Below are 25,684 nucleotides of genomic sequence, written 5' to 3'. Positions count from 1 at the left end.
GAATTGATTCTGTAACACATGGCAAATTACTTTCGGTTAATGATTATTATTCTTTATAATAAGGTAAAATGAACTACTAAGTATAAAATATAAAGGTTAATTATATATACTTGCCAGTTACCCCTGGAAAACAGCAAAATTCCGAGCCATTCATCTCACCAAATATCCTGACAAATGAAAAAGCTGGCTACTCTCCTTTCCCTTCTCACCCTCTTTTCTGCTCCTTCGACGGGATCTGTTCCCCTCACCTGCTGCAGTGGCAACTGGCAAGACGAGACTGGCCGTCCATTTCTTGGCTTTTCCATTCCAGTGACCTCCCTTGAAATTAGGGATTCTTTACGTATAAAGAACCGACTTTCATGCACCCCCCTCATCCCCCCCAGGGGTGAGAGATGGCCAAATGTTTCAGCTTCACGATGTTCAGAGACAAGGCGTATCGCCATACTTTCACCTCGGCCGATCTGAAATCCTCCACCACCGACTTCGGCGACGGGACGACGATGCACTGCTGGATCCCCCAAACGCACTGCCAATCCATGCCCTCCATCCTTCTTATCCACGGCTTCGGAGCTAATGCTACCTGGCAGTGGAGCGAGCAGCTCCGCCCCCTGCTCCAGGCGAACTACAACGTCTACGTGCCCGACCTGCTCTTCTTCGGTGACTCGTACACGACTCGGCCCGAGCGTTCCGAGTCGTTCCAGGCTCAGTGCGTGATGCGGCTGATGGAGTCGCTCGGTGTGAGGAGGATGAGCCTCGTCGGAGTGAGCTACGGCGGGTTCGTTAGCTACAGCATGGCCGCGCAGTTCCCGTCGGCGATCGAGAAGGTGGTGCTCTGCTGCGCCGGGGTGTGCCTGGAGGAGAAGGACCTGGGCGAGGGGCTATTTGTGGTGAAGGACTTGGACGAGGCCGCCAGCATTCTGGTGCCGCAGACACCCGACAGGCTCCGGCAGCTGATGCGGCTGTCGTTCGTGAAGCCGGCGAGGGGGATCCCTTCGTGCTTTCTGTCAGATTTCATTGACGTGCGTCTATAACTTCCGCTTCCCCTTACATCTACAGATTTCTCCATGACTTGCTTTGAAGAAACTTATCCCATTACTTGGTTGGATCGGGATGGATGAACAGGTCATGTGTACAGATTTCGTTAAAGAGAAAAAGGAATTGATTCAAGCAATTTTGAAGGAGCGGAGTTGTTCGAACCTTCCCAAGATACATCAGGTTACTGTCTCTAGTTAACTACTCTTGTTCTTTTTTCTTTGTTTGAGCAGAATTATATTGAAGTAGTAATCTTTCTCCATCTGGATGGGTTACAATCCATTCATACTAACCAGTGTTTTCTGGGGGGACGATCAAGTGGATCAGATCATAACTGCTATCCTTTTGTATAAATGCAGCCAACTTTGATTATTTGGGGCGAAAAGGATCAGATTTTCCCGGTAGAGCTGGCATATAGATTGCACAGGTAAGTTGAATTTGCTTCCTATATAGGATGTGAAATGAGTAGCTTCATCCAGGGCTTCAAACATGTCTGAGAACGTATTCAACTTTGTAAGAAACCCAAGTCTGTGCTCTGTAAATGGGACTGTAAACAGAACTGAAACAATTGATATCAGGGGTGAGCCTCCCTGTTTTGCATAAGTCACTTTGCAAGTTAATTTTTTTCTTGGATGATTTTTAACCAAATTCCCAACCATGCAGACATTTGGAAGGGAACTCGGAGCTGGTAATCATCAAGAACACTGGGCATGCCTTCAATCTTGAGAAACCAAAGGAGTTCTCCAAGCATTTGAAGGCGTTTCTTGTTGATTCACAAGTACGCAACAGCAAGATGGATTGATAATCTATAGCTTCGTATGCCAGAATACCTATTTATATTCTTTCCTGATAGGCATGGAGATGCAAGAAAAATTCCCGGGCTAGTTATTGCAGGTCCAGCCATGGAAGAAACTTTAATGTAAAAATGAGGTTTCAGTGTTTCTGTTGTACGAAATACAAACTAAATAAGTATAGTTCAATGAATCAAATCACATCATTCTTGGACGGCTTTACTGTAATCAATATTCTCTCAGGACGGGTCGATGTACCCTCAAATATATATACAGAAAGAAATTAATCAACTGTGAGCCTCCGAGAAGTGGTGTACCAGCGAGCATAACAGGCTTGGAGATTAGGCCAGTCAGAATCAGGACAGGACATGAAGTTGTCAAGCCAAAGTGCCAGTACCTTCTCCTGTTGTTGGCAATTCAGCTCCTCAATCATCTTTTCAAGAATTTTCACCATTTCTTCCTTCTCCATGCTGCTCATCACAGGCACATCGATGCCATTGTTAGCATGGCAGAGAAATGGTAACCAAGTCATCAGCATCTTCATCGTCCGTTCTGTGCCTTCTTCTAATTCTTTCGCTTGCTTGAAGAGATATACTGTAGTCAACAGAGAAGTATATGCTTTGATTACAAGCTTTTCCAGATAAACCCAAGTTTCAGAAGATGTGATTAGCAGTTTTGCTACTCAAATGTGAAGCAAATAGGCGTGCGTTGGACAAGGGTTAGTTAATCCCGACACGGTTTTGAAGAATCTTTGTCGGGTTCTGGTTCAAGGTTGAAAAACCCTTGCTATGGGGCTGTGAGAAGAAGAGTCTTACCGGCAACCCGGAGGATGGAGGCTTGCAACCGCGGCTCAGCCGAGAGAGAGTGACAAGCCAAGGCCGAAGCCGAGCCCCATTTCAAGACCGCGGCATCGCCCGCTCCGCACTCCCCCAGCCTGCGCGCCAACCATAACAGCTCACCCGCCAGTTTCTCTCCGGAGCCGGATTCCGACTGTCGGTCCTCCTTCAACCCGACGATCCGCAAGGCCCAGGTCCGGCTCTGGCGCAGCGATCCCGGCAAGCCCAACTGGCTCGACCCCGCCGCCATCTCCCCTTGCAGCAGCCCTACCGTAATCGAAAACGCAGTCGAGAGCGCGACACGGTTGATGGCGGCGGAGCCTTCTCGGAGATTCTCATCTACGAGCGTGTCCGCCAGAGATCGGACGCAGACGTATTTACGCGACGAGACGGGGACGACGCTCACGAGAGAGAAGACCTGCGAGAGCGCCCGGGCGGCGACGGAATCATGCGGCAGCGGCGAGGGGTTCGGGCGCTTAGGTGAGGATGGGAGATTGGCGAGGAGGGAAGAGAGGAGAACATGGAGGAAAGACAGGAAAAGAGCGATAAAGCGTTTGACGACGTGGAGGAGCTTGTGGACGTCTGGGAAGGTGCTTTTGACGACCGATTCGTCGGAGACGAAGGGATATAAAAGATCGAATAGTCTGATTTTGGAGACGAGAAAAGCAGCCATGGATGTTGGGTGATTCCGCTGCAGGCCTGCGTGAAGAGTTTATTAAAAGAGGAGGGAGAAGCTCTTGGACGTATGAGGAAGCCGAGAGGTCGGGGAACTACGCGCTTTCGGCCGGGAGAAGAGGGAGGACTCAAAAGGGTTTTATACTTTTATGGACTTCTCCGGGGTAAAATTTACCATTTATCGATCATAAATTGATCTATTTGTTTTGGTCAATAGGTCGATTTGCTCAAACACACAACCAGGAAACGGGAGAATGAATGGACCAGCTGCTTCCGCTTAAGCCCTGTCATGTGTAGAAAGGATCAGTCAGAAAAAAAAAACAGAGATTTTTCAGTTGACTTTTGAACCATTAGAGGAGACTCTAAAACTGTTTGTTTCTGGTGAAGGAGAGGTGGCTCTTCCTTCTTCCATAGTGGAATAATTGAAGCTGTTTATTGGAGGAGTTTGTTCTTTTGGGACAACCCAACTGATGTTGGAGGTGGCACCACAGATGTCTATTTCTCTGCAATTCAATAACCAACCCAACTCTTCTGTTCTGGCCAAACATAACATTTAACTAATTATATATACGATATTATATACCAAGATGTATCACCATATGCCACCAAAGAGATGGTGTACAACTAAACCAAATAATTCATTGTTTATACTTAAACTAACTGTACAAGGGTAGATTGCAAATACCCATGTGAAGGGCCTCTACTTATTTAATGAATTTCACTCACTCTGTAGAGGAAAATGAAAACGAAGATCATCCTGTACATACAAACCCAAACCAGGCAAAAGAAGGATTATTCATGAATGATACATGCCCTCTCCAGTGGTCCAGTAAAAAAGCTACTCTTCCACAACAGAGACAACTAAATTAACTGAGATAATTCAGTTCTACTTTGCTGGACTAGAACAAGAAACACAAACCAGTAGTGGTATGGTCAACATGCTTTTCGATTATCGGAGAACGACAAGGGAATACCAGGAATGCCCATTACCTGAAAAAAATAAACAGATGCATAAATAGGGAAGGACCAAAACTACATTTAATCACTGAATGCAGCAGCAACACCTTAACATCATCCTCTCAGGAACAATAACCAATATTTGAGGAAAGAAACAAGAAATGAATGTAATGAAACGAAGCATTCGATATATGGTATCAAAGCCTCATAGAGATGAATACATCAATGGTAACAGAAATCGACATTGTCAACTGACCACCATCACCACCAACCATAATGATAACAATAGTGGCATTGAATAAAAGATCATAAGAGAATGTTTACCTAGGCTGCAGAACCATCAGCTTTGGAATACTCAGCTGCCAAAGCAAATGAAACCCATTTACAGAAATGTACATGTTAGTAGGATAATTTGAAAGAATAAGGTTCTTAAAAACTGAAAGTTTAACCACTCCTCCAGTTACCTCCCTCATCAGACAAATCTGTAGTCCATAAACTAAGGTTGTCCCTGAGAAGCTGCATTATAAGTGTGCTATCCTTGTATGATTCTTCACTGAGTGCGTCAAGGTCTGCAATTGCATCATCAAATGCTTGCTTGGCTACATGGCATGCACTGAGAGACAATACCAAGAGATGAGAACATGGTAATAATGGTAACATGCCAACATTTTATTAAAACTGCCACAAAACCAAAAGTGCATGGAATAATTTTTGAAAACCTTTCAGTGGAGTTCAATATTTCATAGAGGAAAACAGAGTAATTAAGAGACAAGCCAAGCCTGATTGGATGGGTCGGTGGCAGATCTTTGTTTGCAATATTAGTTGCAGCCTGTAAGTAGGTAAGGTAACGAAAGAAAAAAACTAAATCAGAGATCCTGATTCAGTACTGAAAAATAACAACGAACAAAGCAGACCCCAAAAGACCAATTGAGCCAGAGGAAGAACTCAAAGGTTAAACAAACCTCATAGGCTTTTAGAGACTGATCTGCTGTTTCTATACGCTCATCACCCAACTTAAATTCAGACAGATAGCGATAATAATCACCTTTCCTATATAAACAGGCAGAAATGGAAAAGATCAGCACCAGGAAAAAAAGGAATGATCCGTTTCCAGAGGACCAAGTAAGTAACATATATGCCATCAGATCATATAAACATACTTGAGGAGAGACAATTCGTGAACCCACAAGACATCTTTTTCAAATAGAAGCTAAACATATTTAAACTATTCAGTTGAACAGAGTGACAAACAAATTACACACTCATACACACAATAAGGGATGCCATTGGTCTTGACATTGTAGGCCGAAGAAAGTTGGTATGACCACCCTAGCTTCACTTTCCATAAACAAATAGAATTACAGAATCAAAGAAAATTATCTTGGTGACTACTGTCTTGACAGAAAAAATATAATGGTCACACAATAATGCAAGTGCATATAGATAACTAAGATAGCTAGAATTCCTGTTCTTTTACTCACAAAGCCTACACCATAGTGATCTAGTCAGGAGATACCCCCTGATGAATTTCTGTTTCCTATGCCAGTGATCTGTTTGCCTGTACATAATCATTCCCAGCCAATTCAACAATTCTGTTCAAGATATATGGAGAAAAAGATGAGGTAATTCATAAATTGTGTAGTTCTCAAGCTACTATTTCTTGATACACATTGGATATATTTATCACAGATGATTGAGGGTGAAGGAAATAAAACATTGCAACCCTATCACTGAAATGCCTCAAAATTATCAGTTAAAAAACATGAAACATATGGATGACAAAAGGAAACTGCATATTAATTACATCTTGTAGTAGAAGACCTCAGATTCAATGGATGTAGAGGAAGGGAGAAGGTGTTCATCTATGAGGGAAAAGATGTCATTTGAGATCTTTGAGACCTCATCTTGAATCTTCTGCATGTAATCTTTGATCATCCTCACGTTTTGTTCATTCCCTTTTGCTGCCTCTTTCTGCTTAATTGAAGACAGACCTCGAAGTGCAGCACGCCTTTGACCAACAACATGCTTGTAACTGACCGAGAACGCATTCCTCTCCTCTGCTGTCAGTTGGGAACCCATAAGGTATGTGTTCATCATGTCTACCATGTCTGCATTAACCCAATGACAAAACAGACAAAAGTAAAGAGAGAATTCAAATCAAAGCCCCATAAAACAAAAACTGATGATTCTGTCTGAACACAAAAAATCATTTAATACAATTCTTTTAACAATATCAATGCAGCACAAGAAATGAGATAGCATGCAAAACAGAATTATAGATCTACTAGTATTCTCCGTCGGCTTTCTACATAGGAAAATATATATTCAGCAGAGGAAATGGTAAGCATTGAGAAAACTCAGGACGTAAATAAAATAAATTTGCATAAAAAAAGAAACGAGATATATTAATTGGAACTTATTACTTCAACAAGTAAGAGGAGCATCAACTTGGAGATGCACTCAGGCATGCGAAGATTTTCTAAAATCATAAAAAGCTTAACATTCAATAGGTATTATCTCAAATAAAGCGCAGAAAAAAATAAATGAAGAAAAATATAAACATACCCATTACCCAAGAAATCTAAACAGTACAGAAACAAAAAAGTAAACCCAAAACTCTAAAAACAAAGCTTTGCTCTTGATCTCATTTGGCACAAAGAACCATACAAACAGAGGAACACTTGAAGCTACTAATGCTCACAGGGGTTAAAATTTTCAATATACACGACCAATTGCACACATAAGCCATCCCTAATATACTCATTTGCGCAGTATCATTCAGCAATCAGCAAAAGAAACAAAAATCCCCTCAAAGAAAAGAGTTAAGAGCCAAAAATGAGATAAACCCAAGACAGCAACAGAAAATCCGCAAAGTACCCTGGTATCTTTCAGCTTGCTCTGCCAGCTTCGCCTTGTACCAAAGTTTCTCTCTGTCGCTCGCCATCGTCCTTTCCGTTTGTGGAAACCCAGAAATTCTCTGTTGGCTTGCAGGTAACCGATTTTCAGACTGGAGGACTCTGTGAAAGTACAGTGCACCCACTGAAATGGACTAGAGAAATCCTAATCCTCTCGATGCCGTTGAAGGAGCACAGAGGTGGGACGAGCCTGGCCGTAGATTGGTTGAGCTGGATTGTCATTGTCCTTCTATAAGACAGAGACTGCGGCGCCGTTTTTCCTGCTTTTTTCGGTAGCTTAAGCTCTAGCTTTAATTTATAATCTAGTTAATTATCTTAACTTTGATGCAAATAAGAGGCTTCTTGGCACTTTGAAGCGTCTAGAACTACATTAGACAGAGTTTTAATTCATCGTACTCAAGGAAAACTTTGATTTGTTAAGGATTTTAGAGTACAGAAAAAGAGCTTTTATTTATATTCAATGGCTATGACATAACGGGCTGGAACTCGGAAACAAAAGTGTCGGTGCCCTTTTGGTGCAAGGCCATGGAAGACTTCCATGACGTTAATGGGGGAAGGACCACAAGGAAATATTATATTTACCCAAAATTTTCATTTTTCTCTGGCTTTTTATTGTTTTTATTATATTTTCTGCTTGAAACAATGTTGTAAAATTAAAGCCATGTTTGGCTGCCCATTTTTTATTAAAGCTTGGTAAAGAGGCAAGCAAAAACCGAAACGTGCCTCCTGAACCTCACCTGAAACTTTCTAAAACCTGCAACGAGTTGTGAAAATGTAACTCCGATACCGAATTTGTGTTCTTAACTCATCCTTACAATGATTCAAGACCCATTCCTGAAATCCGAATTTTTTAATTTTTTTAAATACCTTCTTGTAAGTAAAAAATTATAATTATTTCTCTTATTTCTTCGTCTCTTGGTGGAAAGGGAGGGTGGGTAATTTTAGGTTTTTCAAAGAAGATTCTAATGTGAGACGATGTGGACAAGCTTCCCTGAGAAATGTCCCTTGACATGCAAGCGGACCAAATTTCCTTTTTTTAAGTGTAACTGAGAAATTGGATGAAAGGACAGGGAAGAGTTTCCGGTAGATGTTGTCCTATTTTTAGGACGAAAGGAGTAGCGGCCATTGTATTGCGAATTTGCAACTGCAAGCAGATCTCGAACCGGAGGCTTTCACGGTCTTCTGCCTGCGTCAACACCTCCGATATCTCTGCACTTTCTCTCCCTCTCCCTCAAAACTCAGACCCTCCCCCGTAATCCCTTCTTTCCTCCATTTTCCTCTTCATCTTCTTCGTATTCTTCCTCGTCAGCCTTTTTTTTTTCCAATTTCCTTCCATGAATGAATTGACTGATCGGGTGGTCCTCAGAGAGCAGCAGGGTCTTGGTCTCTCCCTCCGCCATGAGAGAAGGAGAAGGAGAAGATTATGAAGACCAGTAGCAGCCTAAAGCCCTACTCCTCGGCATTCGGACTCCACCATCTACGTCGGACTTCGCCGCCCTGGTCCCGACGCATTCTCGACCCCAGCAGCGAGGTTGTACTGAAATGGAATCGAGTTTTTCTCGTCTCCTGCCTCGTCGCCCTCTTTGTCGACCCACTCTATTTTTACCTTTACTCTGTCGGAGGACCCGGCTGTGTCGAATTGGACTTGAATCTCGGCATCATCGTCACCTTCTTTAGGACCATGACCGACCTTTTCTATCTCGTGCACATGGCACTCAAGTTCCGAACGGCTTTCGTTGCACCCAGCTCCAGGGTTTTTGGAAGAGGGGATCTTGTTATGGACCGGAGGCAGATCGCTGTCAGGTACTTGAAATCGGATTTCTTCATGGACCTTGCTGCTATGCTTCCCCTCCCTCAGGTATTCTTCTCCTTTTCTTCTATCTATGATTCTGTGAACCCTTACAAATACGAAAATAGGAGTTGCAACGACAGAGTCCTCACTTCTTAGAATTTCTTTCTTCTGTCATATATGACCATCAATAGACATTTCTATATCTCAGAGTTCAACCCATGATTGAATTGCCGCTAATTGTCTATCTGCAGTTTATCATCTGGTTCGTCATTCCAGCAGTGAGAAGCTCCACAACCGATCACACCAATAATACTCTTTCTCTGATTGTTCTCATCCAATACGTTCCTAGACTGTTCCAGTTGTTTCCTCTGACTTCTCGCATTATCAAGACAACTGGTGTTATCACCAAGACTGCTTGGGCAGGAGCAGCTTATAATCTAATTCTCTACATGCTAGCCAGTCATGTCTTGGGGGCCGCCTGGTATCTGATGTCTATGGGACGACAGACCGCCTGTTGGAGAACGGAATGTTGGAAAGAGGACGGATCGTTGAACGTGCCCCAATGCAGTCCCAAGTTTCTGGACTGTAACAGTTTAGATTTGCCCGAGCGCCAAACATGGCTGAACGTCACTAATGTGCTTAGGAACTGTGATGCTAACAATGGTGATACCACTTTTCCATATGGAATGTTTGCAGACGCCATGACTAACTCCGTCGTCTCCAAGGGCTTCACAGAGAAATTTCTTTATTGCCTGTGGTGGGGTCTCAGAAATCTAAGGTGCCTCGTGCATATTTAAGTTCTTGTTCATGCAACCTCCACTCATAGCAGTTGATTTGATTTCAGAGGTTTTTGCAATTTCAACTAATATGTGATCTCGTGGATGTTTAGTTCGTATGGACAGAATCTGGAGACAACGACCTACGTCGGCGAGACATCAGTCTGCATTTTCATATGCATATTTGGTCTGGTTCTGTTTTCACATTTGATAGGCAATATGCAGGTAACATTCTTCTTCACTCTTCTGCATGCATTCTGTCGTCTCTCTTACATTATAAACACTCTCCCGCAATATGCCAGTTTCTTGAAATTCTAATCCTTAATTTGTTTTTTTTTGTTTTTTTTTTTAAGACTTATTTGCAATCTGTAACGGTGAGATTGGAAGAATGGAGGGTTAAGAGAAGAGATACGGAGGAATGGATGAGGCATCGTCAGTTACCTGAAGATCTACAAGAACGTGTTCGACGATTTGTCCAATACAAATGGTTGGCCACAAGAGGGGTAGACGAAGAGTCGATTCTGCGGGAATTGCCTCTTGATCTCCGTCGTGAAATTCAACGACATCTCTGTCTCGGTCTAGTTCGTCGTGTAAGTTCAGCATCACTTCTTTTCAGTTCGATACTAAAGTTTCTCTCATTAAATTCTTCTGCTCTGTGTTCCTGTTACGAATGAAGGTTCCTTTCTTCTCTCAAATGGACGATCAACTGCTCGATGCCATATGCGAACGACTAGTCTCAGCGTTGAGCACGCCAGGCAACTACATCGTTCGAGAGGGGGACCCCGTGAACGAGATGCTCTTCATCATTCGAGGCCAACTGGAGAGCTCCACGACAAACGGAGGAAGATCAGGATTTTTCAACTCCATCGCCCTCAGGCCAGGCGATTTCTGCGGCGAAGAACTCCTGACATGGGCACTAATGCCCAATTCCACGCTCAACCTACCAACCTCAACCCGCACCGTCCGATCTCTCACGGAAGTCGAAGCGTTCGCGCTTCGAGCGGAAGATCTCAAATTCGTGGCGAATCAATTCAAGCGCCTCCACAGCAAGAAGCTACAGCACGCGTTCAGGTACTACTCTCACCAATGGAGAACATGGGGTTCGTGCTTCATACAATCAGCTTGGAGACGGTTCAAGAAGAGGAAGCTGGCGAAAGAGCTTGCCACACAAGAGGGCTTCTTCTACATGCCGAGGTTGGAAACAATTGAAATGAGCAAATACACTGAGCTGCCACAAGTTGAAATCCCAGAGGAGAGCTCGACGAGCGAGAACCCTCAGGGGTTCCAGCATTTGGGAGCCACAATACTGGCTTCCAGGTTCGCCAAGAACACCAAGAGGGGGAAGCAGAAATCGGGCGACCGACCACCGATTTCCGTCGGAAGCATACGAATGCCGACGCTGGCAAAGCCAGACGAGCCTGACTTCTCCATCGCCACTGAGGATGAGTTTGGCGAGACAACAGATGTTTGATTAAAGGGCAGCAAAGCAGCCAAAGAGCGAGAAGTTCATTACGAGAAGGTTGGCGAGGAAATAGTTTTTAAACTGTTTGTAGTTCTGTATCATATATACTCGTAATTTAGGTTATTGACTGGTAACATTATATCTTCCTGTTATAATAGAGAAAGCAGTTTACATCAATTTGCTCAGTTTCTTGAAACTGAAATAAATCTACCAACAATTTCATTACCTCTACCAATTTTGATTTTAAAACAAGTGCAATTGAGAGAAATTGCAAACTATATCGGAATTTTTTCAAAATTGTTAATCGATGTGAAAATCAGAGCCTATGATGATGTGAAAATGTAAGACCAAACTTACACAAATCAAAAACCAAGAATGCTAACTTGATATTAAAATCAATACTCATAAATACTTAGCTTTCAGTGAAAATTCTGTCAAAAGTACTTCTTCTTGGACTCTTATTGGCACTATCATTTGGTAAAACACTTGAGAGCTTTAATGTTTATATGGGCATGCATATCTTGAAGTTGGAACAAATTTGATATGTATATCGATCATTTTCCAATGTTTTAAAAACTAGTTGCTATGAGTGGATAAGGTTGTTTTTGCTAATTTACGAAAAAAGGTAAAAATAAGGTAAATTTTATGAAAAATAATTAATAAATCTTATTGTTACTGTTGAATATGTTGTTAGGTCATTTATAAAATTTGAAAACCAATAGCCTCTAACATTTTGAAAAGTAGAATTTATATTGTTTGTCATCTGACTCCTTTTTCTAGAATTGAACCCTTTATGCTCGATGGCTCTTTCTAGGGCTGAATCCTTTTTTGTGCTCAACTCCACTAGCTTCTACTCCCTACAGGGGTCGACTCTTCATTTAATTCAAAACTTTAGGGGGATTCAATTTTTTTTTTCTTGTTTTCTTTTTAGATGGGGTTGACTCCTACGGTGTTCTTCTTTACAGGATCAACTCCTCATTTTAATCCAAAATTTACTGTTAAAGGGATTCAACTCCTTTGTATAATGGGGTTCACTCAATTTATAGGTTTGACTATTTCTGTATCTCCAGTGCCCTTTTGTACTCGACTCATTTTTTTTCCAGTTGGTGGGGTGTATTTTTTTATTATTTAATATGATGGGGTTGAATCCTTTTGCAGCTCAAGTTCAAGGGTCGAATCCTTATTTAAATATAAATCTTATTGTAAGTGGGGTTCAACTCCTTTCTTTATTTTTTCTTGTTGGTGTGCTCGACTCTTTTATTACGGATTCAAATCCTTTTCCAAAGATGGCTGGGATTTTTTTGTTTTCTATCGATATTTCACTCATAGACCAAGGTTAATATCTTAGTTCATTATCATCAAAATATGGGATCATAGAGGAATTTTGAGCCACAATTCCATACCTCTTTGTCTTTTTCTCTGTGTTTCATCTGTTTTAACACTAAGGGGGAGGGGGGGGGGGGGGGGGGGGGGGGGCATCTGGATGTTGGAGATGAAACGGAACATCATCTCCATGTTATAAAAAATGAAATCTGGTTTCCAACCCTTTTTGCCAATCATCTGGATGAAGGAAATGCGGGAGATCGAAACCTCGACTCTCTTTCCTCGCACCCCCCTCTCTCGTCTCCCTGCGCCCCCGATGTCTCTGCTCCCTCTCTTCTCTCAGACTCTCCTCTCCGGCCTTTGTCTCTGCTCCCTCTCTTCTCTCAGACTCTCATCTCCGGCCTTCGTCTCTGCTTCCTCTCTTCTCCGGCCTCAGTCTCTTGGTCTTCTCTCGAACTCTCCCTCTCTCCCGCACCCCCTCTCTCGTCTCTGTGCCTCCCTCTCTTCTCTTGGACTCGCTCTCCGTTTTTCTCTCTCGCTTCTCCCTATCTCTTATTCCTCTTGACCTCCCTTTCTTCTCTCTCTTCTCCCTATCTCTTATTCCTCTTGACCTCCCTTTCTTCTCTCTCTTCTCCCTCTCTTCTCCCTTTCAGCCTCTGACTCCCTTCTCTCTCTCGCTATTCTCTTATCTCCCAAAATACCTTCCGATTTCGTTCGATTTCCCCCATTTCCCCCATTCTGATTTTGTTAAATTTTATTACTATATTAAACTTCATATTTAAGTCTCTGGTAAATAAAATATAATTAAAGTATGTATTTTATTAATTAATTATTTTTAATTTTGTCAAAATATATTATTAATTAATACCATGCAAAAATCCATCTTATGTTATTAATATAATACTTTTTTTATTTATTAATCATATTTATGTTTTATTTACTCTATTGTATTAGTGATGTAATAGTGGTAATTAAAATATTGTTAACTCAAACACTTGGTTTAATTAACTCATTTTTATAATTAATAAAATCAATGGTTTTAAATTTAATGGAGAAATATTTTTAATTAATAATATGTAAAAATATATAGTGTGTTAAAGTTAGTATTTGATAGATTTTTCTTGTTTGATCATGACATTTTTATGTTAAATAACACCATATATTATCAATAAATTAATAACTAAATGTATTATATTTGTTTATGTTATTTTTAATTTTTTTTTTTATGATTAATCATGTGCACAATTAATTGACTCACATAATTACTGTATTAATGTACAATAAACAATAATCTTTACTAATATAATATATAATTAAATTAATTAGTACATTAATATATTTTAGTTATACATTAAATTAGTTATTCGTATAGTAATAATATTTATTTTACCTATTTAATGTTTAAGTATTATATTTTAATTAATTTTACTTTACAAGTTACTAATTCTCTTATTTTCTGCGTTTTCTTCATTTGGGAGCACTAACACTGAAAATTGTTTTCCAGTGGACATGAACTTGTCCACACTAACACCCATTTCGAAGATGAAGTTTATGTAGATGCATGAAATGAAGATGAAGTTGAAGATGAAGATCAAATTTTATGTTTGTTGACTAACCCCCCTAAGAAAATTGGACATTTTATGTCACAAATTGTTTCTTTCTACCTCAGATATGGAATGCAGGAATAGATGATTACTGTTTCTTATTTAGTGGGAGAGGAATGAAAATGATAAAGTTCAATGAGAGTTCTCTTAGCTTCAAAGGTTCTAACTGGTAGTTAGATCTTTCTCATTTCTAGTGAACTGTTTAAATTGTTCGAAGCAAGAACAGATTGCACGCAGGATTCATGGTTCTTCTCCGGTGATTGAGAAATCTTTGGTGATAAGTGTCAGTTTCTTTAGCACTTTGCAGGGGCACCAAAACGCGTTGCAGCCTGTGTTAGGGTTTCTTTTTGGTTAATTTCCTAGATGTCAGTTATTTTCACATTTTCAAGCATTTTATTTTGTTCTCACAATTTTGGGTTATTTTGCTAAAATCTCTCTAAAGATCAAATAAGTATTTGCTTCCACATAAATTTCATATCTGCTTATTGTCAAATGCCTAGTCAATACAACTCAACAGACCGGCCTGTTAAGTACGGAAAGCCAAGTACCTAACCCATCAGTAGTGGACGGAACAACCTAGCTCTGACACCCACCGTTCTCGTTCCCTACGGCTTTATCCGGGATTTGAACGTGGAACGTGGTACCCAGTTCTGATACCATGTTAAACGCCTAGCCAATACAACTCAAAAGACCGGTCTGTTAAGTGTGAAAAGCCAAATACCTAACTCAGGTGGACCAGGGGTGGACGGAACCTAACTCAGGTGGACCAGGGGTGGACGGAACCTAACCCAGGTGGACCGGATCCACCTAGCTCTGACACCCACCGTTCCCATTCCCTACCGTTTCCATGCATCCTCACATGGTTTCACTTCACTCCATGAGAACATTTAAAACCGTAATACTCTCACTTACATTTAAGAGTTAAATCTTTGCCATATCAGTTTATTGCAAGATTTTATTATGCAGCATATGATTCAGAACCCAACAACCCAGAACAAACACAGAAATATAGAGCAAGAGCTTATTAGGTACAGAACCTTCGGCGATCTTGGCGATTACCTACTACAGAACAAGCACCAGTTTCTGTGTATCGAACTTCTCTGAAGCACAGAGTTGAGGCTCCTGCATGCATCGCAGAGAAAATAGTTCTGTAATTAAATAAGAATTAAGAGCAGGTATTCATCGAGACAAAGCGGAAAACAGATGTATTTATATGAAAAAAAATTTCTTGTTCTTACCGCTGTAACACCCGAAGTAAGCACTTTCCTGACGAGGGCATAAATTGGATTGCGAGTCTGGGCACCAGCCTTCATTTCTTTGCTTGCAGTCCGCATGGCGTTCAGCAGTCGACCGTAAGTGGCTTTGGGTTCACGCTCCAGAGCTTCAATGAAGCAGCAAGTCATGGCACCAGTCGTGTTTTTCACTTGATAAGCCTGCACAGATTAAGATGAACATCGATGAAGGGAATTGAATTTGGTATCTCAAATCTGCGACTCACAAAGTTTCAGTGTGTTTTCTAGTTTACCGATGCTCCCATGGAAGTCTGGTTGTCATTGCAGCTGCTGAAACTCACGGCCATTCCCCCGCTAGTCCCTTTGTAAGAGCATGCAGGGCTCTGATTTACCCACTGATAGGAACCAGTCCTGTTTATATATGTATATAGAATCAGATTTGGAGTTAATCCAGTGTAAAAGAAATCATTAAACACCCATTTGTTTCTGCATTTTAATGGCGGTTTTCCTGAGAATGAGAGTAACTGACCTGCCCATCCTGCATACAAATGGTAAATCTAAAGCAGTCCCACTGTGCGAAGCATCGATTATAGCATGAAGCTTAGCTCCCCTCGGCAGTGGCCTCACAATCGTCTCGTTGATTTCATCATCAATTATGTTTCCCTGTGTCTCATAATCCATCGGGCAAAGTGCTTCATCGTACCCATCAGCTTCGTCCCCGCTGCAGTCTATCTGCTGAGAACCATGACCCAAGAAATGAAACACCAGTGAGTCCCCTGGCAGGCAGCCCAGCACCAGCCAACGCATTGCATTCCTGATATTTTGTTTTGTCGGAGTCCGGTCTGGATTTTTCTCATCCTCTGCAGAAGAATGTCAAATGTCAAATCAAAATATACAAAGAGATTACAGAGGTGGAAGGCCTAGAAGAAAATCATCATTCATCAAGCTGCGTTTGGATATGCACGGTAGAAAAAAAAGGAAGTAAAAAAGTTACAGAAACCATACCAGAGAGGACAAGGATGCAGTCATCAGGGAAACCGAACTTATTCCGAAGCAAGACCCTCATGCAGTTGACACCATCCGCAGAGTCCTTGAGCTCGTTTCTCGTAAACTTGTAACTTACTCCACAGAGAACAGCCCTCTTCCGTCCATTAAACGAGGGGGAGGTTGGGAGCCTGTTCATGGTATGATAACCATGGTAGTTCCCAGCGGCCGTTTGAACTATGCTTCGTTCAGTTTGAACACCAGAGTTTGCGTGAACCAAGTTCGTTGTAAGGCAGGAATTGCACTTGACAGAGTGGGCTTCAGCAGGGACCTGCAGATTTTCACCGCAAACATTGCACCTCTGGAAGATTGTCATGGGTTCCTCGCTAAGATTTCGGCAACGGAGGTTAGATCTTCTTTCTAGGGGTTGGCTTGACTGTAAACAGAGGAGTCCAGCTCCTTTTAAACTGAGATTTCAGCACTGTGTCGTCAAAACCCAGTTCGATTATGCTCCCACTGCGCAATATGGGTGGTAATCTGAAACCCAACTTTTTCTTTCTCTGGTTTTTTATTCTCAAGAAAGCAAATCTGATTCCAGGCGGACTGACAGAAAGCAAAAGATGAACGCTGAAAGATGAGATACCATATTCCAGAATCCTAATTAACAAGTACCATAGACTGGTGATTCGTCTGATCATCGGAGAAATTGACTGTCTGCGGTGATTTTCCTTTCTTCTGGGGAATAAATTCAAGTTTTGTTAAGAGAAACGGAACTCATTTTCTCTTCTTTAGAACATGTTTTGGAATTGATAGATGAGTTGAGGCCAGTAAAGGATCAATACAGTTTGAGATCCACTATCACCAGTTAGACGATCGTAGACAACAACGTCCCCGTGATCGGAATTACTAATTAAAGCTTGAAGAATTTGACTGTCTGGACTATGTGCTGATACTGGGTTGTTTTCAGTCTGAAGGAGGAGCCTGGAATTTTTCTCTAACTTTCTAAAGCAAAATAATAATAAAAAATCTACTTTCTCTCTGAGTTTGCTTTTTTGATTCTCTTCTCATGTCTATTTTATTATTATTTTTCAATACTAGATCGTATGATCGTATCCTTATTCCAGACTCGGCGATTAACAATTGCCAAATCAGGAGCACCGACAGGTGAGCTCTCGAACATCAATCTGATCATTGGAGTAATCTTCCTTTATTTTGGCGAACAGATTCCATGTCATGTTAAGAGGAATTGGAATCAAGCTCTTTAAATAATAGAGAAATTGGAGTCGTTTCGTCTGCTGTGGAGCCACTTTTGCTGAGTTGAGACTTGTAATGGAGAATTACACAGTTTGAGATTCAAATCACAGCAGCTGAAGGAGATGGCCAATGAATAAATAAATAAAATAGAATATGAAATCACTTAATTAATATATTAAAATAACTTATTTCTTTCCATTTACAGTCCTAAATCCAAGGCTAATGCAGGTTATATTCCAAAATAACCGAACTCCTTACCCGGGCCGAGTAACGAATCAGCCGCTTCGTTTTCAACGCCCTCGCAAAACTGAAAAAATTCGCTTTTTGCCGCTCGTCTGGACTCTGGTAGGCTTAAACAGCCGTGACCAGCGAGAGCGCGCGCCATCTTCGCTGCTGAAAGGCCTTGATTGATTGTCTGAAGTAAAGAAGCCATACTTGGTAAGGTCAAGGTCTATCCCTAATACCCCAAACCCTGCTACTCGAGAAAACTTCCGTGCTTTTTTAATTTCTGTCTCTTTTGGTCTTTCTTTTCGGTCGAGTATACTATGAATTGTGCTATCCTGAAAAGTGGTAAGTTCGTAAATGGAATGCTCTTTTAGTGTCTATCTAGGACGCTGTTTTTCGTGAACATTAATTCTCTTTGGGTGGAGCTGAAGCCCTTCAGTTGTTCAGGTTTTCGATCTTATTTTTGTTTTTGATTTGCGAAGAGCTCCATTTTTCAGTGAACTTTGTATTTAACGCCTCCCGTGTTGTTATATGAAGTTTCTACGGATTACCATTTCCATACTTGTGATATTTGCGAAGAGCTCCATTTGTCAGATAACCTTGTATTGAATGCCTCCCGTGTTGTTATATGAAGTTTCTACGGATGACCATTCCCATACTTGTAGAAATTAAAAGCATGGGTTTTTCTTGCTTGCATACTTCAGTAAACCTTTTTTTTTATCTCATAAGCTACTTGAGTATGCGGTCTTATTGTGTTTCAATAAATTCCTTCCTTTGAGCATTTGAATCTTGGATAGGTGAAAATGTTGTTTAATCGCAAAAATGAAGAAATCTGCTCATCAACGTAGAGAAGGGAATATGCCTTATCCATTTTTCAGAACAAAATGGTTATCGATGTTCTTGATTTTCGTTTTGCAGCCTTATCTATTCTAAATTTCGACTTTATTGCTAAGTCCAGCTTGGGCTATAGCTGATTTTCATGATATTGTATTTTGAATGTCACTTGTCTATTTCTAATGTGCATGCATCCCTTGCATTTGACTGTCATGATCCCTGGTTCAGATTGTTATTGCAGGTAAAGTCATTTCTGTTTGTCTATATCATACTCTTTGCTTCAAGTTAGTGTGGAAGGACTATAAATTATAATTGCCTATCACTCTTGTGAGGGAGTTAAGAGTCAGTAATTTTACTTCTAGCATATTCTTTTTTGCTACAGGATGGCTGAGGAGTTCTCTCAACTTAATATATCTGTAGAGGTGTTGTATGTTGCTCTTAACATTTCCCGTGTCTGTTTTTTTCTGAGTCTGTCATTGTATCTGAAGTTCTAAACAATCTCTCATGGAATTTGTGTTGATCTTCCTGGGCAGGAAAAAGATAAGCTTGTTGCAGAAGTAATCCGGTATATTCTTTTCAAAACTCATCATAACTCTGGGTGTCCAATTAAAAGGGAGGAATTAGTTCAATTGGTAACTAAGAATTACCGCCAAAGATCACTCCCTTCATATATCATAAATGAAGCCCGAGTGAAACTCTCAAGCATTTTTGGGTATGAACTGACAGAGCTCAACCGATCCCATCCCTCATCTACAAATAAGACCCGTGCTTCTCAGCGGAGTGAGCATCAACTATTTTTCTGATTGTTTGCTACTTTGCTTGAGTGTTTTATGTGGTCATTTGCTTGATCTATGTTTTTACACTAATTGTTTTGCTTCAGGTACAACAGAAGTAAAATCATATGTTATCACAAGTCTCTTACCCAATGATGTTTATAGAAAATTCATTGAGGATAAAGAGAATGCACAAGAAACTGGTCTAACATTTACAGTTATAGCCATTGTACAAGTTGCTGGGGGAAAAATATCTGAAGGTATAATCTTTGCTGCCCTGCCCTTTAACTAGAAAATATCCGAGAAGGGACCCGGAAAAAATCTCAGAAAAGAGAACGTTCTAGCAAAGGAAAAATATAATTGGAGGCAAAATGTCTCCAAATTTTATAAGAAAAAAAGGAATAGTGAAAAAGGTAAAGTGAAGGTCATAAGAATAAATAAATCATTGTTTATTATGAGTCATTTTTGTTGGTAATCTATTTCATGAGGCATACCAAATAATCATTACAGAAGATTTATGGCATCATTTAAGGCGACTAGGATTAAATGAAAATGATGAAAAGCATCCAATCTTTGGGAACATCAAGCAGGCAGTGGAGGCACTTGTTCAGCAAAGGTTAGTACTTGGAGGACTATATTTTAATACTGATTCTATTCAATAAAGGAAGGCTTTTTGTAATAACCTTTTTGTGATTTCAGTAGATTTTGTTTTTCTGGCATTTGCCATTATCTTCTGTATTTAGAAATTTCAATCCGGGGTCTCTCTGATCATAGAAAACAGGACTGGAGGGCTCTTTATGTTCTTGGAAAATGTTTCCCCAAGGTCCCCTTTTGTGGTTGGAAAAATGTTTTTTTGAGATTTCCAGGCAGCGCAAAGCCTGTTATAATTGTTAATGCAGGTGTCTCCGAATTTCTCTTCATCTGCCTTCCTTGTTTTCTGCTGCATAGATACTTGCAAAAGGACAAAGTAAATGGCCCTGAAGGCAATACAATGATGTATGAGCTTGCTGAAAGAGCAACTGTCGAATCAGTTAATATGAGATTGAAGGAGTGCATTGCAGAGGTAATTTTTGAAGATGAATACTATTATATTTGTGTCTCACTCTTTTTTCATTGTTGGGCTTATTTTGTCTATAACTAGCGCGGGTTGCATTGGCATTGATATTATTTGTTAATTGACTTATTTTGTCGAGGAGAAAAGTGTGAAAGTTGATTTGCATCCCATGGCATCTAGAAATGAATGCATAGAAGGATGTTGACAGATTGTTCGGCCTCATTCAGTTACTATTAGGGTTCTATTGGGGCTGTGAATGGTTAGAAATCAAAACAGTGAATAGTTAGAAGTCAGAACAGTGAAAGGTTATTATATCCAATTCTGATTACCTGATACCCATTCTGTTAAATGGGTAAAGGGCGTGTCAGTCTACCTTATTAGCAGTGGGTAAACTGGAAAATTACTGAAGGAACAGATAAATAAAATATGAAAAAGACACATGTAAAATAAAAAATAACATAAAAATCTACCAAATAGTATTGAAATTTATAAAAACATGTAAAAATGTTAATTAAATGTGTATGTAAACTAGGTCATTTGTTGTATAACAAGTTAGTTTCTTGCATGTAGGGAGTGCATAAAGCTACAAAAGATCCCTCATCTATGTAAATGTAATCAAGAATGAAATGGCCTTCACTTGTAAATGTTCCATTTAGTAAGTGATGTACTGAAATTACATTCACATGTTAACAGGTGTTGTTTCAAGAGCAGAGGCCTAATTATTTAGGCAGTAGGACCTGTATTAGTAGTATCATCCTAGTTTCATTACAGAGAAGTGAGTCTAAAAGGAGAAAAAAAGAGGCCTTAGCTTCTGGAAGCCTCATTGTCACTTAAAACTCTTTCTAACTACACCGATCATTCTTTATTGTATATCTATTCTTATGGTATTCCTCTTTGATTTAATTGGTATACTTCCTATTGTCTTAAGTTATTACCGATGTCTATCCATGTTTGATGAATTTGAAAGATCTTTTTATTTGTCGACAAGCCTGTTTTATAAAAGCTTTATTTTGTTCTTTCTGCAGATTGCAAGTAAACAGGTCACACCGGCTGAAGCTGATTGATGGTTCCAACAAAATTGATACATGACTCCCTAATTTAGATGATCCCAAGACGTTAAGTTTCTTTCTTTTGTAATATAAACAAATACTAGTTGCCAAGCTTGTAATTATTGTACTAACAAATGTTTTAACAGTGGAGGGCTCTTTTTTGTCGTTCCCCCCCCATTTGTGAGCACAGGGGAGAGAATTCTTTCTTTGCTATTGAGTTTTCGTAGCTGGTGGATGAACTAAGTGGAGGCATACCAGGGGAAACTATACAATGGGCTACTACCCTCCAACTGGATGACAATCCTCTCATGGTGCTAGTCTGGTGTATAACTATAAACCTTCAGTGAAGATTTGAGACAAACAGAAACGAACCTTCGAGTGATCTGTATCCAGTACAGCTCAATAACATCCATGACCAGAATCGTGAGTTTTATTAGTTCAACTTACAAAAGAAAATATAAATTATCTGGGTAAGTCATTACAAGCCCTGAGTTTGCAACCAAATGCAAGCTCCCTACACTTTACAAGACCAAAATTCATGCAAAAATATACTGCAAAGAAAAGAAGTTACTTCCACTGCTGTCCAACTGAATGATTGAAAAACTTGAATGATACATCTCTATAAACAGCATCATGAAAGCTAGGAGTGGTTCAACAGCCCCAAGAATGCTCATAAATCGGACAAAATGGGAGATCGCCCATCTCCTGCCCAGGACAAATTGATCACTAAATTTACAAACTAAGGTGCCTTCCCATATGTTCGGATTAGTGGAAGTCATCTTCTTGCAACCTTGAAGATTCAATCATCTATCTCCCTGGACACGTTCTGCTTGGACCTGCTTCTCCAATTGAAACTGAGGCTAAGGACTTGGATGCCCACGCCTTAGCATTCATGGCTCCTTCCTGCAAGTTGCTTGTTTTGTAGGGCTTCAATCGGCTGAAGACCTGCATTGCTTGCCCAATGTACGCCTGTGGGTGGTCCCACAATTTCATCAAACTTGCATTCTGCATGTGCCTCCTCCAGGCAAGATTGACACAGGAGAGAAGAGTGGGGAAAAGGAAGTGGAGTATCCTGAGAAGTACAAAGACAGTCGCCAGTATGAGATAAGTTTCCTGTCTGAGCAACTTTTCAGGAGATCTTGCCCATGAGAATGGGCAAAACTCCTGCTGTTCAGTCTCTTCAAGCTTGGTGGTGTTCAAGTGGTCCCACATTTTCATGAAGGTTGTCTTATCCAGCCATGCGGGTTTCATGCCTACTCAAGAAAAAGTAAACAATCAGATTTATCAAACTTATCCTTAACCACAAACTGAGATAATGAACATAGTATAGAGAGAAAAGTACCAGTGACATCTTTGTAGAAAACAACAAGTGAATCTTGCGTACGAGAACCCCGATACCTCACTCTCGTGGTGGAATTTAAGAGAAAGAGTGTAGGAAAACCATGAACTCCATATTTTGCCAGGATGCTGCAATTCAAACAATACCACTTTAGGATCAGAACCTGCTGAAACTAGGGAAATAATAAAAAAAGAAAAGAAAAAGCATATCTTATCACACCTTGGCCTCAGAGAAGATTCTTCCACTGCAAAATGGTATATTCCAGGAAACAGGATAGATAAGACAGTAAAGTTGGGTCTGCAAATTTTGGAGAAAGGGCACCATGATGCATAAAAGAGCACGGACACATATTGGTAGTCCTTGTTAACCAGATTCAATGTTCTCAGCAAAGCAGCTTCATCCCCCTTCACAAATAGAGAAAAAAAGATGGTTACTGGCAACTGGCAACTGGCAACTAGCAACTAGCAAGAGTAAGAAGAAACTATGCCATTTAAAAAGTACTATAATAAAATTGTTTTTTCCCTTTTCCGCAAGAAGCAATAAACTTCTTGCCCCGTGTGACATCAATCCAAGATACCATTATTTCTGTGCAAACAAACACGATACTGTGCATTACCTGCTAGTTATTTAAAACAACCTTAAAGCTGGTTAACTAAATGAATAGTAATTCGTTGTAATCTAATGTCAACAAAAGGAACTCATATATCCATCAAGACTTAATTCTCTTGTAGAGACACAGACATCGTCCATAACATCTATATACTGTTTCCAAAAAAAATACATATATGGACCAAAGACTCCTAATACTGCATTGGAACATTCCCCCACTTGCATTTAAAACATGCTCTTCCATCAGCTTCAGATTATCATTCTCTCCAATTTTCAGTATCATATCTCAATGCAAATGCTATTTATTTCCTCTTTTTGTTCGTCGAGACTACCCCTAATCCAACGTCCCACTTGAAGGAGCAGAGATTGTCACCTTCACTCCATGGCCTACGGCCATAAAAAGCCACGGTACAGCTTAGGGAAATCACGTCAACAAAACTCATTTTGATCCTTCACTAACATACGGTTAGTAGGGGGAGAGGGATGGCAGCATCGACCAAAAGAACAAAATGTAGCAAGCATTAAGGGCAGTTTTGCAGCTGGACCGTTAAGAACCTAATACAGTCTCTGTAAAGGGGCGGTTTGCAAAAAAGAACGGACGACCCAGTCGCCAAAGCTTCAAACCAACGTCTTTTTTTTTTTATTTGTTCCTGCTACCCCACCTTTTTCCAAAACCCAAATGAAGTAAAAAATAAACAGAAAAAGCTAAGAAAATAACAGTAACAAATAGCAAAGAACAAACCCCTCAATCCACTCATAAAAGACTACAACACGCAGATAAATAAATTCAAGAAAAGAAAAGAAAATCGAAAACGAGTCAAGACCACCATCACACTCACCTCCACAACACCATTTGACTCGCCTTGAGAAGGAGAATCCCAAATCAAGTACAAATCCCAAGATCGCAACACCGAATCCGAAACAGATACCAAGGGGCAGACTCCCGCAGGCGACGGAAGATTCCCAAACTCCGCCAAAGAAGTTACGCTCATCGCCAGCAATAACACAAAAGCCGTTCCCCAGAATCCCGTCGCCATACGACCGCAAAAGACACCACAGGAAAATTTTGATAAAAAAGGAGAAACGAAACCCTAATTCGAAGGGTAGGTGGACGGCGGGGGGAAAAGGAAAGGAGAGAGACGAAGAATCAGAGAAGAGAAAGCCCCACGCTTTCTAGCGTTGGAGCCCTCTGCGGTCATGGCGGATTTCATTTCAACTCGTTTCAGTTTTAAACGTCATTCCCTGTTCAGGGAGAAGAAAGAAGGAGAGCTCATGCGGTTGGCAGAGACATGAGAGAGTGATAGGGAGCGTAGAAGGGTTGAAAACTGCGTGGAAGTTTGCTGAGGCGCACGCTAGCAGCCCACTCCCGCGGAGACGCGCTAGCCGGATTCTGTAGCAAGTAAAGTTGGACTTTACGGTGTGGGCCCCAAACCTTAAAGTTCTGGGCCTGACGAGTAACTACTGCCCTTTCGCTCTTTGTGCGGGTGGGCCAACTGAATAAGGATAATTTATTAAAATAAAATATAAATTATTTAAATTTTAAAATATTGGAGATGACTTACTTGGGAGAGAAAAAGATGGTGATGGCAAATTAAGAAGATTTTTTATTACCAAATTATATAAAAAATTAATAATTTTTTCAAAAATAAATCTTTTCGATGACGAATAACTTATCAACGCTTGGAACCACAAAAAACAAAAAAATATAAATAAATAAAAAGAAAAAAATTATTTTTTTGGTGTGGCAATAGAAAATCATTGAAAGAAAAATAAGAGAGAAAATCACTATCTTAGTTAATAAATTTTCTCTTAAAAATGATAAAATTTGGGAAAAAATAAAAGAAATAAAAACTTGAAAAAAAAATTAATCATCAAAATTTTAAAATATACTAATTTTTTTCCTTTTATTTTCCCGTATATCCAAACAAAAACTATATTTCTCTTTTGCTTTTTCTCTCATTTTCTCTGAGTTTTTTTTTTTCTCTCTCTTTATCTTTATCTTCATTTTTTATCTTCTTTTCTTTTCTCTCCGCTTTCTCTGTTCCAAACACACCACCCTAAAGATTTGAAACACCCCCTACTCAACAGTTTCTCAGCCACCTACGGATTAGGAGGTTCGAGGGCAATAAAATTGGAAGAGAAGTCAATAGATAACAATGGCAACAAGT

General features: G+C 40.3%; 7 protein-coding genes across 8 annotated transcripts; 3 read left to right on the top strand and 4 right to left on the bottom strand.

Moving 5' to 3' along the window:
- Positions 1-118: 118 nt before the first annotated feature.
- LOC137942093 (uncharacterized) lies at positions 119-1,976 on the top strand. Its single transcript, XM_068787775.1, has 4 exons — positions 119-1,019; positions 1,123-1,215; positions 1,392-1,459; positions 1,696-1,976. Exons 1-4 carry the CDS (start codon positions 393-395, stop codon positions 1,832-1,834), a joined length of 927 nt encoding a protein of 308 aa, XP_068643876.1. The 5' UTR covers positions 119-392; the 3' UTR covers positions 1,835-1,976.
- Positions 1,977-2,106: 130 nt separating this feature from the next.
- On the bottom strand, positions 2,107-3,731 carry LOC137942092 (uncharacterized). Its single transcript, XM_068787774.1, has 2 exons — positions 2,639-3,731; positions 2,107-2,417 (listed from the first exon to the last, which is right to left on the bottom strand). The coding sequence occupies exons 1-2, from the start codon at positions 3,330-3,332 to the stop codon at positions 2,107-2,109; spliced, it is 1,005 nt and encodes a 334-aa protein (XP_068643875.1). The 5' UTR covers positions 3,333-3,731.
- A 222-nt stretch (positions 3,732-3,953) lies between these two features.
- LOC137942094 (14-3-3 protein 7-like) lies at positions 3,954-7,379 on the bottom strand. Its single transcript, XM_068787777.1, has 7 exons — positions 7,169-7,379; positions 6,096-6,399; positions 5,254-5,341; positions 5,011-5,120; positions 4,756-4,904; positions 4,616-4,650; positions 3,954-4,324 (listed from the first exon to the last, which is right to left on the bottom strand). Exons 1-6 carry the CDS (start codon positions 7,233-7,235, stop codon positions 4,616-4,618), a joined length of 753 nt encoding a protein of 250 aa, XP_068643878.1. The 5' UTR covers positions 7,236-7,379; the 3' UTR covers positions 3,954-4,324.
- Positions 7,380-8,629: 1,250 nt separating this feature from the next.
- On the top strand, positions 8,630-11,245 carry LOC137940123 (cyclic nucleotide-gated ion channel 18-like). The gene is made up of 5 exons (XM_068785053.1): positions 8,630-9,064; positions 9,250-9,776; positions 9,888-9,999; positions 10,128-10,364; positions 10,451-11,245. Exons 1-5 carry the CDS (start codon positions 8,630-8,632, stop codon positions 11,243-11,245), a joined length of 2,106 nt encoding a protein of 701 aa, XP_068641154.1.
- Positions 11,246-15,225: 3,980 nt separating this feature from the next.
- Positions 15,226-16,755, bottom strand: LOC137940122 (metacaspase-1-like). The gene is made up of 5 exons (XM_068785052.1): positions 16,401-16,755; positions 15,925-16,255; positions 15,689-15,806; positions 15,402-15,596; positions 15,226-15,285 (listed from the first exon to the last, which is right to left on the bottom strand). The coding sequence occupies exons 1-5, from the start codon at positions 16,753-16,755 to the stop codon at positions 15,226-15,228; spliced, it is 1,059 nt and encodes a 352-aa protein (XP_068641153.1).
- A 763-nt stretch (positions 16,756-17,518) lies between these two features.
- Positions 17,519-21,781, top strand: LOC137941943 (uncharacterized). 2 transcript variants are annotated; one of them, XM_068787567.1, is made up of 8 exons: positions 17,519-17,543; positions 17,862-18,071; positions 19,075-19,114; positions 19,226-19,472; positions 19,573-19,725; positions 19,976-20,081; positions 20,414-20,528; positions 21,545-21,781. In XM_068787567.1, exons 3-8 carry the CDS (start codon positions 19,076-19,078, stop codon positions 21,581-21,583), a joined length of 699 nt encoding a protein of 232 aa, XP_068643668.1. In that variant the 5' UTR covers positions 17,519-17,543; positions 17,862-18,071; position 19,075; the 3' UTR covers positions 21,584-21,781. The 2 variants fall into 2 exon arrangements, with proteins under 2 accessions (XP_068643668.1, XP_068643669.1); XM_068787568.1 differs by having other exon boundaries at positions 17,862-18,076.
- Positions 21,782-21,984: 203 nt separating this feature from the next.
- On the bottom strand, positions 21,985-24,809 carry LOC137941126 (5'-adenylylsulfate reductase-like 3). The gene is made up of 4 exons (XM_068786396.1): positions 24,356-24,809; positions 23,127-23,311; positions 22,911-23,035; positions 21,985-22,821 (listed from the first exon to the last, which is right to left on the bottom strand). The coding sequence occupies exons 1-4, from the start codon at positions 24,551-24,553 to the stop codon at positions 22,376-22,378; spliced, it is 954 nt and encodes a 317-aa protein (XP_068642497.1). The 5' UTR covers positions 24,554-24,809; the 3' UTR covers positions 21,985-22,375.
- Positions 24,810-25,684: the final 875 nt, after the last annotated feature.

The sequence above is a fragment of the Aristolochia californica genome, unplaced genomic scaffold (assembly GCF_029961685.1).
Source record: "Aristolochia californica isolate CCGP_79_NKW_82.1479 unplaced genomic scaffold, dmAriCali1.0.hap1 SCAF_9, whole genome shotgun sequence".
NCBI classification, from domain to species: domain Eukaryota; kingdom Viridiplantae; phylum Streptophyta; class Magnoliopsida; order Piperales; family Aristolochiaceae; genus Aristolochia; species Aristolochia californica.
The sequence above is the reverse complement of the archived record's forward strand: the minus strand, read 5'-3'. Positions and strand labels throughout refer to the sequence as shown.

Coding starts and splice junctions, on each gene's coding strand:
- LOC137942092 (XM_068787774.1), bottom strand. CDS start 3,332: ATGGCTGCTTTTCTCGTCTCCAAAATCAGACTATTCGATCTTTTATAT. Junction 2,418..2,638: donor CTCCATCCTCCGGGTTGCCG/GTAAGACTCTTC, acceptor TGTTGACTACAG/TATATCTCTTCAAGCAAGCG.
- LOC137941943 (XM_068787567.1), top strand. CDS start 19,076: ATGGCTGAGGAGTTCTCTCAACTTAATATATCTGTAGAG. Junction 19,115..19,225: donor AACTTAATATATCTGTAGAG/GTGTTGTATGTT, acceptor CTTCCTGGGCAG/GAAAAAGATAAGCTTGTTGC. Junction 20,082..20,413: donor GAGGCACTTGTTCAGCAAAG/GTTAGTACTTGG, acceptor TCTGCTGCATAG/ATACTTGCAAAAGGACAAAG.
- LOC137941126 (XM_068786396.1), bottom strand. CDS start 24,553: ATGGCGACGGGATTCTGGGGAACGGCTTTTGTGTTATTGCTGGCGATG. Junction 23,312..24,355: donor AGTCAAATGGTGTTGTGGAG/GTGAGTGTGATG, acceptor CTATTTGTGAAG/GGGGATGAAGCTGCTTTGCT. Junction 23,036..23,126: donor GAATCTTCTCTGAGGCCAAG/GTGTGATAAGAT, acceptor TTTGAATTGCAG/CATCCTGGCAAAATATGGAG.
- LOC137942093 (XM_068787775.1), top strand. CDS start 393: ATGGCCAAATGTTTCAGCTTCACGATGTTCAGAGACAAGGCGTATCGC. Junction 1,216..1,391: donor ACCTTCCCAAGATACATCAG/GTTACTGTCTCT, acceptor GTATAAATGCAG/CCAACTTTGATTATTTGGGG. Junction 1,460..1,695: donor CTGGCATATAGATTGCACAG/GTAAGTTGAATT, acceptor CCAACCATGCAG/ACATTTGGAAGGGAACTCGG.
- LOC137940122 (XM_068785052.1), bottom strand. CDS start 16,755: ATGACAATCTTCCAGAGGTGCAATGTTTGCGGTGAAAATCTGCAGGTC. Junction 15,597..15,688: donor AGACTTCCATGGGAGCATCG/GTAAACTAGAAA, acceptor TAATCTGTGCAG/GCTTATCAAGTGAAAAACAC. Junction 15,286..15,401: donor TTACTTCGGGTGTTACAGCG/GTAAGAACAAGA, acceptor CGATGCATGCAG/GAGCCTCAACTCTGTGCTTC.
- LOC137940123 (XM_068785053.1), top strand. CDS start 8,630: ATGAAGACCAGTAGCAGCCTAAAGCCCTACTCCTCGGCATTCGGACTC. Junction 9,777..9,887: donor TGGGGTCTCAGAAATCTAAG/GTGCCTCGTGCA, acceptor GTGGATGTTTAG/TTCGTATGGACAGAATCTGG. Junction 10,365..10,450: donor GTCTCGGTCTAGTTCGTCGT/GTAAGTTCAGCA, acceptor TTACGAATGAAG/GTTCCTTTCTTCTCTCAAAT.
- LOC137942094 (XM_068787777.1), bottom strand. CDS start 7,235: ATGGCGAGCGACAGAGAGAAACTTTGGTACAAGGCGAAGCTGGCAGAG. Junction 5,121..5,253: donor AGTCTCTAAAAGCCTATGAG/GTTTGTTTAACC, acceptor ACCTACTTACAG/GCTGCAACTAATATTGCAAA. Junction 4,651..4,755: donor AGATTTGTCTGATGAGGGAG/GTAACTGGAGGA, acceptor TTGCTTTGGCAG/CTGAGTATTCCAAAGCTGAT.